The sequence below is a fragment of the Penicillium atrosanguineum genome (assembly GCF_028827265.1).
Source record: "Penicillium atrosanguineum strain IBT 20685 chromosome Unknown utg000003l_segment0_segment0, whole genome shotgun sequence".
Taxonomy (NCBI): Eukaryota; Fungi; Ascomycota; class Eurotiomycetes; order Eurotiales; family Aspergillaceae; genus Penicillium; species Penicillium atrosanguineum.
This window is the reverse complement of record NW_026623135.1, coordinates 1,423,650-1,437,195: the sequence shown is the minus strand read 5'-3', so window position 1 is coordinate 1,437,195 and position 13,546 is coordinate 1,423,650. Positions and strand designations below refer to the sequence as shown.

Sequence of the window (13,546 nt, the reverse complement as noted above, 5' to 3'; positions counted from 1 at the left end):
TCTTTCTAAATGCTTCCACTAGGCCATCTGTGATTCTTTCGAAAGAGATGTACTCAAACTACATGATATACCCCTTAATGCTTTTTGGTTTTCGTGTGCTGCCATACCCACCTTTCCATTCTCGGCAGAAATTAGATAATGATTCAACACAAGACATTGAGGGAAATACTGACTCCGTGATGTTAATAGCGCAGCCGATAGCAGGAGCAGCAAGCTCAAAGCACGCCAGAATACGCTTACAAAGAGACTCAAGCTCGCCTCTTGTGAGGCTACGAGCAATTTAAACAGTCTTGGTATAATGTCCGATAGTATTGGGAACAGTGTCTCCTTCGAGAACACAGTCGTGGATTCTCTCTTCAGAAAGAGGTTTTTGTCTCAGAAGAGGCAATATTGTGATATGCCGCCGTTACGGCATCAAAGGCATTGATGCCTAGGCGAGGGTTTGCGATTGCTCAAATACCGGTGAAATATCGTTCTTCTCTGTGGTATCCTCTCTAGGTCTAATGGAGTGTCAGATGACATAAAAAGGCACATAGTTACGGGGAACACATTAATCGAGGGGGCAAAATCAGAAAAGGTATTTAGGTGGCTAAGATTACGCCGCTTAGAAAGGTCATAAGCCCGTGGTTTCTATCCGCTGCCGTAGCTATGACCACCCACTTGCCCTTTAGGCACTAAAGGATTTTTCGGGAGTTCTCTCTATCCCTTATACTACCATCTCAAATGGCAATTCGGAACCTTGCAACCAGTGACCTTTTCGAAACTTGTGACTCGCATTTGCCGAGAAACCGAATTTACTTCCCAGATAAGCGCAAAAGATTTAGAAAACTTACAATGCTGAAAGACCCTTGATGTTGATTTCCCGGTACGATGATTGTAAATTCGTTTCATTTCCCAATAAATACATGAATCCATTCCCAAATATCATACTGAAGCCGGCCCAATAGCTTTCATAAATTTGGCCTTAACCCCGATGAACCACTGATCTTTTATCAACTTCTGAATAATCGGCTGAGCATTATGAGCATCGAAAGCCTCCTTCCCCGTATACCGCTCATAGAAATGGAAGATATTAGGTTTGTCGCTATCTCGTGCGAGACAGTAATAAACAGTGCCGGGTTCAAATTCAGCGAGTCTTGTGGTCTCGGCGTAGACCGCTTCAAGGGCATCCGCGTGCTCTGGTTTGGCGTGGACGGTGCCGAAGATGACGAATTCCTCTTCGGGGATTTCAGGGAGCTCTTTGAGGAATTCTCCGTGGTCAAGGTCGGTCATTATGAAGGAATTGTGAAGTTTTCGTATGAGAGTAGTATGTTATTCAAATGTTTGGAGGGGTTTTGGCTGGGGTTTTAAGGGGCAAGTTGATCCCGGTGCCATGATTTAAGTAGGGCGCACAAGCTCAACTCTAGACCCGATTCGGACACAATGTCACATGAGTCATGGAATAAAGATAAGGTGTCATTATGAGTAATAAGGGCGTAGTGATAAGACCGGCTGCGTGATAAAGATGAATTGGTGAGAATTGAAGAGTCTGATTTCAATGGGAATGTTCAATGAAATTGGTATCAAAATATTGTAAAGTAGCAGTAACTAGTAGCCGAACATTTCATTCCTCAAAGATCCTTCCTAGAATCAAGCTTTGACACACAAATTCACTACCAATCACAGTCGTAGAAGACGATGCCTCGAGAGTAGCCGACGTAGTGAAAACGGCGGACTTCTTCCGCTTCCTGCCGTGGAAGAGGTGGATCCTTTGTGTCCGAGGCGGGGGTACCAACAGGGCCTTGGCAGCCGCTTGATCCGCATCATCAACATAGATCATATCCCAGGTCGGAGGTAAAGAAGCCTCGGACTGAGAGTCCAGAAGTGCCTTGGCTGTCTCCAGGTCGGGGACGCGCTCCACACGGGAGGCGCCGAGAGCGAAAGTCAGAAAAATGTAAGCCTTTCGCTTCTCTTCTGCTTTGCCGCGTCCCATGACGATCAATACCGACTTGCCATCGAGCATTTTCGGTCGTGCCGAGATAGTGTCCACAAGGCGGGTCTCGGAGGGCGAGATAGGTACCATCACTCGGGATTTGGTGGCCCCGTTGAGGAACATAGAATCTCCGGCTGGCAAGAGGTAGATATCCCAGTCCAGGACACGTCCTTTGGCGACACAATCTTCAACCCAGCGTCCTGACAAGCAAGGTAGATTGAGTGCTAATGCTTGCATGTACTTCTCACGACGAGAATGGGTGTCAGCAATCAGACAAGCGAATCCGACATTTTCAGCCAATCCATTTAACCGTAAACCGACACTGGCAGCAGTAGTGTCATCACCATCCCCTGACTTTGTTGGTGTATCAACTGGGCGGATGGATGACGATTCGAACAGTTCTGTGAATCCCTCGTGCAAGACTGTTCCACCATTTTCCATGATCAGCCTCGTGACGCGGTTCTTGGATACTTCATCTTCCTTGTAGGAAACAGCAAATGCCATCCCAGCGAAAATACCAGTAGATTCATAGATACTGCGAGAGATCCGTGTGCTCGGTGATGCTGGCAGAGACGATTTCTCAGAGGGCGTGTGTGACTTGGTTTCTCGTGGTGCTAATTGAGGTTGTTGGTATTTGAATGCTCGATCCTTGAGTTGGTTCCACAGAATCATGTCAAGATAGATGCGAGCAATGGGAACCTTGATGACGTTCTCGCTGCTGGGCAGGCCCGCATCTGGAAGACTTTTGGGTTGCTTGGGGCCAAGGATCACCGTGGTATGTCCGTAGATATCGGTCTGGGGATAGAAGCCTGTCTCAGCAGCCTGAGCGAGCTCTTCTTTGGTGAGCTTGTCGTCAAAGCCACGTACGATATGTGTGACTTTAGGCACGCCGCGCATATCTACTTTGACGCCATCACCAACACGAAGTTCAAATCTTTTCACGGCTCCCTTCACCACTTCAACAGGAAGGCTGTCTTCGAATTTGACGGAGTACTTGTTCGAGGACACGCCAAGCGGTGTCCCAAAGCATGTCGCAGGGTAATATGCTCGCTTCTGGCCCATCCACACAGCAAGAACCTGGCTAGGTGCGATTTGACTGTCGTCCGGTACACCAGAGGGTGGTTTTGTAGGCGAACTTTGGAAGGTGGTGGCATCTGATTGCGCCAGATCGGGCTCAATATCGACGTCAGTGAGTTCAGAAGAAGGTACAGGCTGGTTGCGTTGATCCATGACTGATCTCGCGGGTGCATCGATTTCCGGCTTTTGCATAAAAGCACGCGACTCATCTTTTTTTGGCGAAAGGGTCGTCCGGATAAGCTTGGCCTTCGATCTCCTGTGAATCACCTGTTGAGGAGAAGCTCCAATTTCCCAGACATTTTCAGATGACCGAGAAGGCCGCGGTTCTTTGCGGTTCATAGTTGCAGGAACATGGATAGCTGCTGGAGACTGCGGCTCTCGGGGTGTAGGCCACTCGGGAATGCGTGCAACCGTCTTAGCAGGCTGTGCACGAGGGGTTGAAGGAAGACTGGTGAGCGTAGAGTCCGATATGAGAAAATTTTGGCCGGCATTTCCACGTCGTTTTTTCTTTGGCCGGGTTGGAGACCCTTCGGAGACCAGCTCATGATACGCCTCGTCATCGGCCGTGAAAAAGTTCCCAAAATCGCCGAACTTCAATTGGATCTGGGGAGATAGATCCGAGGCAATATCAGTGAGTTTGCGTCGCTGTCGTCCACTTGGACTAGACAGCACTTGGGGGAGGGCTTGTGACTGAATATTTTTGATGGGCGAAGATAGGGCGCGTGTTTGAGATGGCCGGAGCTGGCTGGCTCGACTGGGGGGGACCAGTAGGGTACATAGGAGGGAGATCGTCATCTTCATTTAATCCATCGCCATTTGATTGTCCTTCCCATTCATTGGGTGCGGTGCGACGGGGACTCGTTTCAGGGATGCTTGTCAATCTTCCGATGTCATTGTTCTGGGGCCGTAAATGAACCGGCGTCTCAGTTACACGCGAGGGCAAGGAAGAAGATTTCTCCCCATTGCCAGATCCAGCTCTGGTGAGAAAAGACGCTGAGATTCCTTGCTCGGAAGGGTTGCTGGAATTGACTCGTTGGTTCTCAGTGGACGACGCATTTTGGCCTGACTGCAGGACAGACGGATGTGCGAAATTGGTGCTCTTTATAGGAGAAATAGAGTGGTGCCGAGAGACTGGCCTACTTCCTGATCTCGAAGCCGGAGGCGATGAGTGCAAAGCTCGCCGAGCAGGAGATAGGCCGTCAACGTCGGAGGTCGGGTCAACTTTTATCTCGTACGGCGCTGGTCGGTCCGCAATATGGTGATCGTTCTGCTTAGGAGTGGCCGATGGTTGTGGTGATTGCTGTGAATCCTTGACCATCACTTGCGATGAGCGACCAATGTATTGATCGGAGTCTTCGAGAATGGCACTCTGTTGAAAATGGATGATTTCCGGGTCTGCCATTATGTTCATGCGGGTGGAAAGATTTTCTTCCATGGTGAGTGCCTGCGAAAGACGATTGTGTGCACTACTCGCTGCCTCGACAGACACTTGCGGCCCGTTGTAGTTTTCCTTGTCCTCTTCCGAGGACTGGGGTGCCTCCTGGGATTGAAGGACTTGGGGACCAAGGTCTTCCTCTTGCTCGGTTTCTTCTTCGCTTCCAGCAGCGTCAGGCATTGGATCGTCCTCGTGTACTTCGAGGATGGGATTCCCCGGTGAGCTAGTTACAACAGACTTGGGCCGGGGAAGAGCATCTAAAGTTGCAAATTGCGCTGCAGCTTCATCGTCAAGCTCACGTTGCCTTCTTGCTCTCTCCACAAAGCTCGATTCTTTATAAAACTCTTTGTCGATCTCGTCATCCATATTATCGGCCGATCGCGTCAGCCGCTCTCCTAGTGACTTGTCCCGCCGTGACTGTGACTCTTTCAACGAAATGTAATTAAGGTTTGGCTCCGACGATTCCCTCGCAAACAATACCCGGGAATGCACCAGCGGAGAGGACACATTGTTGATGACGCGTTGATGTTGTATGGGAAGATTTGGCGACGGACGGTCTGACACGATGTCAGGCTGTAGGCCATCCACTAGGGGAGACGAGGGCGCCTGGGTTGCCTTAAAAAGCTGACTCAATCCCATGAGACCCCCACTCGACTCAAGATCCCCGACCAGCGGGTTACGAGACAGACTGGGAGTCTTTATCGATGTCCCCGGTGTCTGGACTCTTTTCACTGCAGTCCCTGGAGTTGCGGTCAAAAAACGCTGCGACTCGGGGAAGAACTCCGGTTGGTATTCTAGCGGCGCCATCGGAGATGACTCGCTTCCATCATAATTGCTTTCTTCGTCGTTGTCTGCAGAATCGTTTTTCGGAAGATGAGCCGAGTTGAAGTCGGCGAGAAGGTCGAGATGGCCGCTATCGCCCTCGTGTAGCGTCATAAGTGTCGCACCGTCCGCACCGGTCTGCGAGTGGCTTTGATATACTGACTCCCCATTTTGTCGAATGATACTATCATACACCGATTGCGAGACCACCTGGGTGTCACCAGGGGCAGTCTCCCCAGAGTCCATCGTTCCAGATTGTGTTGTCTGAACTGGATTGGCCTGGATCGGCTCGTTTGCTGTAGGATTGGAATTCATCGGGTTTTGTGCATATTGCGGAGACGGGGAGGGGCGAGGGTGCTTCGGTGTAGCGCGTGCAGAGTCTGATATCGATGTTGCGGAATACCCTGTGCCAGCCGATGTGTGACCATGAGAACGATCGGCGGCTTTGTTAGAGCGAGGTTGTTGCTGTGCAGTATGGTCGATTCTCGAATGCCCAGGAAAGAATGACTGGGATGGTTTGTGCTCCTGAAAAGGCCGAGGTCAGTCCAATAGGAAGTTGGAACGCTGCAGGTCATTACATACTAGCCCCAACGCGTCGCGTTGCAGCGTGGCGATATCGATACTATCCTGCGTCTCCATCCGTTTGAACGAGAGTCATATGGATAATTTCTGGTCCGAATATCACCTTAAGTGTCCAAAGATAGTCATAGATCAAAAATCCCACCAAGTATCCAGCGACTCAGGTGTAAATCGTCATGGCGAGAGAATTGAGAAGTGAACGCGAAACGCGTCGGTCACGTGATGCACCCGAACTAATATTACCCCTTCTGGCATAGCGTATCGTTACGTGTTACGAGGTATAGAATAGAGCAGAATTTTCTTGCAAAGTTCAATTGAATGGGTATATCATTTCTGTTAATAGAAACTATGAATTGAGTGGGTATCTGAAGCCCGATCTCGTACATTAATCTTCTAATCACGACTGCGGTTGGGAATCCATCGTCGCAGGAGGAACTCCCGAATTTTATACCGGCTGATTAAAGCCCCAATATCATCGGATGAGGCAGCAGGCGGCGGCACTTCGACGTAGCAGAGAACTAGACTCTTCTTCACTTGAGCCTGGACACGGTTCACGCAGTGTAGCCACCACCAGCTGCGGGCTTGCTGGGCGGTGGTATACTCGCGTCGCTCCTCGGTCTCAGACCAGTAGGAATGGCTATATGAAGGGAGAATGATGACGGCGAACTCGGCGTGTGAGAACACTGGTCCGCGGTTGTAAAGCAGGTAGTCGGTTCCGAATTTCACACCGGAGCGTACGACCCACCCCAGGGATCGAAAATGGTGGTATACAACATATGACATCGCGAAAGGATCGTCGGGCTTCAATTCGGCGGTGGCAGTGCGAGGAGGGAATTGGGAATGGTTGCAGAGTAGTGGGAAAAGAGATGAAGTTGGAATGACCTTGTTTTCTTCACGGTCGTAGACTTGCAGAACACCGAGGCTGTAGGCGAGGAAGAATGCCTCTTCGTTGGAGATTTGGAGATGTTCCTCATTTTCAAGGACAGCATCTTCAGCTTCATCCTCGTCGAGGACGGAGTCGGGGAGCTGGAGTGAAGCAGCCGAGCTGGAGACAACTTCCTTCTCCTGAACGACGTGTGAGAAGCGTACTGACTTTCCATTGGGCGTCACTGGCGGTTCTGTTGGTGCAGATACATCCCCGTTCATCGGTGTCTGGGAACGTGATTGGCGATACCTGGCTTCCATAGCCTTCTTGACCGAAAATTTCTCGCCGATGGTACTGCCCTCGGCGGCAGGAAGAACATCGCCAGACTCCTTGGCGGCAGCCTCGGCCTTAAGCCGTTCCTCGATGGCGACCTTCTCAACCCTCGCACGCTCCAGCTTCAATTCACGACGCTCGGTTCTGCGTTTCCTGGTCGCCTCCTCACTAGTACTACCCCCCAGTAAACCTCGCCTCTTCTTCTCCCGCTCCAGCCAGCTAGGCTCACTTCGACTCAGAGTACCCTTGCCGAAGAAGCCCATCTCCCACAGAGCCTTGATGGCACGCTCATCTGTAACATGGATGGACGAGGTAGCCGAGTCGAAGTATGCAGAGTAGACTTCTTGACGGGGCGGGGAGATAAGGAAGGTAAGGTACGAGAGAGCAACACTAATGATAGAGAGAGGGTTATGAGGGATTACAGGAGGCACGGAAAGCACATTGACTGGAAGTGGATGGCGATGAATATGCCTGTAATTGGGTCTACCGGGCCGGGCACCACGTTTGCCTCGTGGCCCGGCTTTAGGTTGCAAAGAACTGGTTTCCATCTTGTGTTTTACTGAATCAATTCCGAGTTCCTATGAAGAGTTTTGGGTTAGCCAAGTCTTCTTTGCAACAAGCTGATAATATGTGTGCTTGTGATCTTCTCAGATACCGTTGTAGTCAATACAGCAATCATTGACAAGCAGCGAAGAAATCAAAGTGCCGCTTGCCTGAGCTTAATATGTGTCATCATCGAAGGAGGGGGAGGAGGATAGACGAAAAGGGAAGGATAGCTCCAATAGCTCCGGTGCAAACTTACTCGGAAGGATCTGTGAGGCCCGAAGATGAGTCGAGAAGGGGCCGATTATGGAAGAGCTGTTAATATCATGCAAATGCCCGAACAAGGCCTAAAAAAGCTCAGCGAGGGCGCCTGTGCATCATTAACACAAAGCGTCAGGCTTCGTCTCACGTTAGAAAAGAAGCGAAGTTGAGTTTTTGCGAGCGATCCGTTTTAAGCGCTGTGCTGACTCATCGTATGGCCCGAGCCCCAGTCGGCGACCAAAAAAATTCCTCCTCTTCGGCACCGGAATTCCAAGTATCGACAACCACAACCACCACCAGGTAAGTCCCTTGATTTCTGCGCCTGGCCTTGTTTTATCTTGTTGTCGAGTCATTGCTAACTTTCACTGCTTCAGAATGCATCTTATGGTACGTCTACCTCGATCGTGACCCCCCGAACATACTCTCTCGCGTGGCCGAACCCAGCTGCCAGGAACTCGCCAGGAACTTACCCAGGACTTGCGCTAACGTTATAAAAAGTACACCCTCGGTCCCGATGGCAAGCGTGTCTACACCTTGAAGAAGGTCGTTGACGGCAAGGTCTCCAAGTCCGCGTAGGTGCACCGATCATCGATATAGCCCTACGAAGATTCCAGCCGCTGACATTTTTAACAGCCACCCCGCTCGCTTCTCCCCCGATGACAAGTACTCCCGCCACCGTGTGACCCTCAAGAAGCGCTACGGCCTGCTTCTCACCCAGCAGACTGAGTCTTCTTAAAAAACCTCGACTTTGGGAAAAATGGATTGAAGGCTTAGGCCCGTGTTCTGGCGCTTGGTGTTTTTTTGTACAGTCGTGGATGACTGGGATTTGCATTGCTATGGATATTTGGCAAAGACCCAATTTTGTCGAGATTGCCAGGGAGTTCAATCTCTGGTAATGGCTACCAATGACAAACACGTTCGAAACGTTCATGCTTCAAAGCTTCTGTGATAATCGTAAATTTTTTTTATTCGTTGTAGTCTATGTGCAAGGGTCATCAATTGTCACTGGACAAGATCTCGGTCATTGCTCAGGAATCGACCGAGTATATCCGTGAAGATTTAATCACTTTTTGTGCCCAAACTCCAGTCCATGTAGTTTCCATAATGCAAGGTTGTTCATACCACACTCAGCGCTTTCGCGAGTTGATGTTGCGGCCGCCGCCCACCTTGGGACGACCGCCGTGCTTGTTGCGCTCACCGGTCAGGATGCCAGGGAGGTAGTCCTGGTCCATGAGGTCACGCTCCCGGCGCTGTCGCCGCTCCTCTTCAGCCGTGGAACGAACATACTCCTTCTGATCCTCGGCGAGGATGAGCTCGTTGCCCCAACCTCCCTTACCACCGCCGCCCTTCCACTTTCCGTTGGAACTTCCGTGGATGGGTTTAGGGAGACTGAAGACATTGCCTCGTTTGTTCCACTGCATGTTCTTCTTCAAATGCAGGTTGAATTGGCCATTGGCAGTGGTTGTGCATGAAACACGAGTCAGGGTGTCCTTGCCACAACGAGGGCAAAACTGCTTGCTCATCTCCTTGGTGGTAAAGAAGCAGCCGTGGCAGCGCAGAATGAATGTCCTAAGGTGCTGAATGCGCTGGAGAGTCGTTGTCGACAGCAGGTTCAGGTTCATCTGCAACAGAACATTTTGACACTACGATAGCAATTAGCATTTTACGGGGTCGCGGTGCATAAAGTCACATGCTTACCGCGAAATCAGTGGTCATGGTTGCGACCTGCATGGTCTTGGGCTCGGTGGTAGTGCCGGCAGCACCGCCCGCCTCATCGCGGGCCAGCTGCTTCTTGTAGTTGGTGGGAGTAATCCATTCTCCGCCATCAGAATCAGCAGCATCATCTTCGTCCACGTCCTCGTCCACGTCCACTTCTTCCTGCGCCTCATCGGGGGTATCATTCTCGGCGGGGGTATTAGTGAGGGCATTGATGGCACTCTCGACGGCACCCTCAGCGGTAATCTCGGCATCTTGCGACACAGCAGTCTCCTCCTGCTTAGGCTCTTCGGTGCTTTCTGTGGCCACAGCCTCCTTAACGCCTTCGGTATCGGCGTCGACACTGTTCGACTCTTCCTCCTTGGGCTCTTCCACTTTCACAGGAGGCTTTCCATTCACGCGCTTCTGTCCAGGAACACTGCGCAGACGCCAGTCGCCCCCATTGCGCTCGCATTCAATCTCGTACGCCAACGCAAGCACCTCAATATCGTTGCGACTCAGGACTGAGCGGTCACCGGTCTTGCGGGCGAACTCGCTAATGACGCTGAAGCTGTGGGGAGTCGGCGATCGCTGCTTCATGAAAGGGAGATATAGGGCTTCGACACGGGCACGGGCATCGGGATCGCGAATTTCGCTCACCACGGCCGGTGTGGTAATGAGTTCGTCGCATTGGGCGAGCAAAGTGGAAAGCGGCGGGGTATTCTTGATAATAGGGCCGGCGTCCAGCACGATTGTGTGGACGGGCTTGGGTGGCGATACAACGGGTTCCGCCATTCTTCCGTTTTCTCTGAACTCTGCGAAAGATTGAGTTCGAATGCAGAAGATTCAAGACACAGTTGAGGAGGAGGAATTCGAAGCGGACCATGTCCCACCGTGGAAAGGAAATTTCTCGGGCAGTTGGCCCGTGCACGCTTATCGGCCTTATCGAAATCTGGTGTCAATAATCGTGCCGCCTCATATTCAACGATATTCCTCAGTGATAGAAAATATCCATGTCCAATAACCCGTCAAAATAAGGCCTGCAAGGGGATCTAGAAAGGATAAGAGATTCAGATGTTTCACATCCTTGGGCACCGTGAGATCCCAATCGACGCACCCTGCATCCCAGCCTAGTTGAAGGGCAACAGCTCCTTCGCTTTAACTTGCTTGCTTTGGTACTTTGGTTACATCACACTGATATATGGATCCTGCAAATTACTTTTCTGCTTGCCTGCATTCTACGTGGGGCGATGGTTAGATGGCAATCAAACTCAAGTCAGCTACGAGAAAACTCAGCGGAATCTGACCAGTTTATTCTCTGGTTTGGAACTAGACTATTTCTGGGATGCTACAGGCCACTTCCATGCGTTTTAGAGGGATCGAGCAGACCTGTTCCGGGCTATAATAGCAGCGGTCCTAGACGAACAGTCATGGAGACGACAACGTCATGCATTATGTCTTGTCGCAAATGAGAATGTGGGACTCGCACTGATCTCTTATTGAGATTCTGGTATTTCGCCAAAGCTTTATTCTAGATTTTCTCAAATACCAATCCTTCCGAATACGCTATCCACATAGTAAGATAGTAACTGAGCGAAAATGTAGTTGGACTCAAAATACGGCAGAATAGAATCTTATACTTCGAGCGGCGAGGATAGCGGTGAGAGTCATCTTATTCCCGCCTCCAGACCTCAGCGCCTAAGTAGGGGAACAGTAGTACATTCGACCTACGCGTACGGGGAACAGGCGACTGCCACAGATCTTCTTTTAGTTCCTCTTTGTGGTGCTCATGTCGAGGAGCATTTCACAGAACGCTTGTTCCGGCGCTTTGGATTGTGGGATTTCATTTCCAGCCAGGCGTAGACCCAGATGCCCATCATAGGGGCATCTGGTAGCTTCGCCAGCGAGCGTCTTTCTTGATGACAACATGGACAGATGCTGTTTGGTTCTCAAATGAATCCATAACCCTGCGCCAATTGGGACAGTGACCAGCTACTTCTGTTTCCGAGTGAATAGTAAGGGGCTGTGAGTCTTTTCCCAAATTTCGAATTTCAACATGAACTACTCCTGTTTGACTCTGGGACCACGCGTACTCGTGTGTACGTTTCAAGGCTGCAGAAAATTCGTTACACGACAGTCCCAGAAAATATCCAAGCAGCTATAGCACGTTAGTTCGTGCACACACACTTTTAAATTCTTATCTGGCAAGGGAAATCATAGGATTGCGCTTGAGGATCCGTGCAGTCGATAGTTGAGAAGTCGTGTGGCTGAATTGGGATGTGATACATCACCTACCCACCGTGGCGTCGCGGGGATGCCAAGTCAGGCAAGAGAGTAGGTTTAATCATTGTTACAGAAGTCAGATCTTTATCCAACGTGATTGCGTGGTGAATAGGGTACTTCCGAGGGTTTCGTGAACTGACGACAGTTGTACGACGATAGTAAATTTTGAAAAATAAATAAGTGGAACACGGAAACCCCTCAGTCCCAAACTTGGGTCAACCTAAAGGAGCTCGATGCACAGTTACCACCAGGATACGAAGTATTGCTAGCGCTCCTTGCAAGATCTCGAACGCTGTTGGCTCGCTCGGATCAACGAGCCGGATGTCGATCATTGAAATCCATTCGGCCGCGAACACGACTTCTCCTGAACAATGCTATTAGAAACGTCAAAACCCCGGCCCATCTCGGATATATTAATTGTAGATAAGCGGGAACAGTAGCATCCCTTGCGCTCCAAGGATCTGCGCGATGAGCTTAACAACGCCCCAACAGTGGATTCTGAGACCCTCTCCACTAGTGATATCCCTTACGCGCACGTCCCCGTGGGAACAAAATCTTTACGGATCAATTCTCAAGAGTGTCTCATATCCCCGCGCTCAGGTTTACGCGCCTTCAGATTGTTCTCTGGCCAGCAGGTGGGTGAAACAAGGCCACCTGAGAGGCGTGTCGATCATCCGATACAGGCGGGTGATCGTCCAGTTCTGTTGATATATCGGAAGTCTGCTGCGGTACGGAGCTCGGTCAAGTTTAACTTCCGCTACCTGCTCCTTTCAATGGATGCGCATGTGTGCATAAGGCACTGCGCTGCAGTGCTCGCTTAAATGGGCCTATACTGTTGCCCGGTACCCAGGTGCCAGGATATGTGCCTGTCTATTTGCTTTCCCTACCCCATGCATTATTATTCGAGCTGCGAGTCATGATCGTGGTGTGAAGCAGGCGACCATGTCATACGTAATGATCAACGACACTAACAGGGCTGCACGGACTGGGAAAGGCAATTCAGCGCCGAATTGCATTGGCCGAGCCAAGATTGTTGTCCAGGTGCCTAGGTGTTTGTACATTCCCTCTGTACTGTCGCTTGGGGCCCAGAGGCCGTCATAAGAATACTGGTCCATTTTGACCATGAGTCTGTAAGGCGCCTATGACGCCGCAATTCAATTTTTACCGCTGCATTGGACCTCGGAGCCTCATTATCTTCCATGGCGTCATGGGCTTGAAACTTAAATTCCTAGATCTTCATCTCCAGATACTCGGATCCGAGGAAGTTGATGGATATATCCGATATATCATGTATCATGTGCCCATGCGATTGTCAAACTCTCTATTTTGGACTTCGATCAGGCCTAATTGGAGAGGGAAGCGACATCCTGCAATATTGTCAGAACACGAAGCGCTGAACCACGAACTTCACATTCCATATTTCACAGTTCACAATGTTTCAAAGATACTTCGATAGAACTAAAGTATCACAGCAACGAGAACATGGCACACTCCAGGGCTGCCTTCATATATCGATCCGACCCAGCCTCCGCCCCTGATTCGCCAGATGGGGTGTCCCTTGCGCTGCATACTGCAAGTTCCTGTCTTGTCCCTACGCAGTAACCCGCCAATCCAGTCCGACAGGATGCAGGGAGATTATCCGTTCTCTCAGGGAGACCGGACTAGTGGGTTTCGCCCTCGA

General features: G+C 50.5%; 5 protein-coding genes across 5 annotated transcripts; 1 reads left to right on the top strand and 4 right to left on the bottom strand.

The window, feature by feature from the left end:
* Positions 1–924: 924 nt before the first annotated feature.
* N7443_003957 (putative quinol monooxygenase) lies at positions 925–1,272 on the bottom strand (the record flags this gene model as incomplete). Its single annotated transcript, XM_056884013.1, has 1 exon — positions 925–1,272. The coding sequence occupies one exon, from the start codon at positions 1,270–1,272 to the stop codon at positions 925–927; it is 348 nt and encodes a 115-aa protein (XP_056742291.1).
* A 331-nt stretch (positions 1,273–1,603) lies between these two features.
* Positions 1,604–5,945, bottom strand: N7443_003956 (chromatin-binding protein RAD9; the record flags this gene model as incomplete). Its single annotated transcript, XM_056884012.1, has 3 exons — positions 1,604–3,720; positions 3,815–5,828; positions 5,889–5,945. 3 exons carry the CDS (start codon positions 5,943–5,945, stop codon positions 1,604–1,606), a joined length of 4,188 nt encoding a protein of 1,395 aa, XP_056742290.1.
* A 333-nt stretch (positions 5,946–6,278) lies between these two features.
* On the bottom strand, positions 6,279–7,631 carry sen2 (tRNA splicing endonuclease subunit SEN2; the record flags this gene model as incomplete). Its single annotated transcript, XM_056884011.1, has 1 exon — positions 6,279–7,631. One exon carries the CDS (start codon positions 7,629–7,631, stop codon positions 6,279–6,281), a length of 1,353 nt encoding a protein of 450 aa, XP_056742289.1.
* Positions 7,632–8,101: 470 nt separating this feature from the next.
* On the top strand, positions 8,102–8,623 carry N7443_003954 (H/ACA ribonucleoprotein complex subunit NOP10; the record flags this gene model as incomplete). Its single annotated transcript, XM_056884010.1, has 4 exons — positions 8,102–8,187; positions 8,262–8,274; positions 8,386–8,459; positions 8,521–8,623. The coding sequence occupies 4 exons, from the start codon at positions 8,102–8,104 to the stop codon at positions 8,621–8,623; spliced, it is 276 nt and encodes a 91-aa protein (XP_056742288.1).
* A 391-nt stretch (positions 8,624–9,014) lies between these two features.
* On the bottom strand, positions 9,015–10,377 carry N7443_003953 (rRNA-binding endoribonuclease; the record flags this gene model as incomplete). Its single annotated transcript, XM_056884009.1, has 2 exons — positions 9,015–9,530; positions 9,586–10,377. The coding sequence occupies 2 exons, from the start codon at positions 10,375–10,377 to the stop codon at positions 9,015–9,017; spliced, it is 1,308 nt and encodes a 435-aa protein (XP_056742287.1).
* Between the last annotated feature and the right edge of the window lie 3,169 nt (positions 10,378–13,546).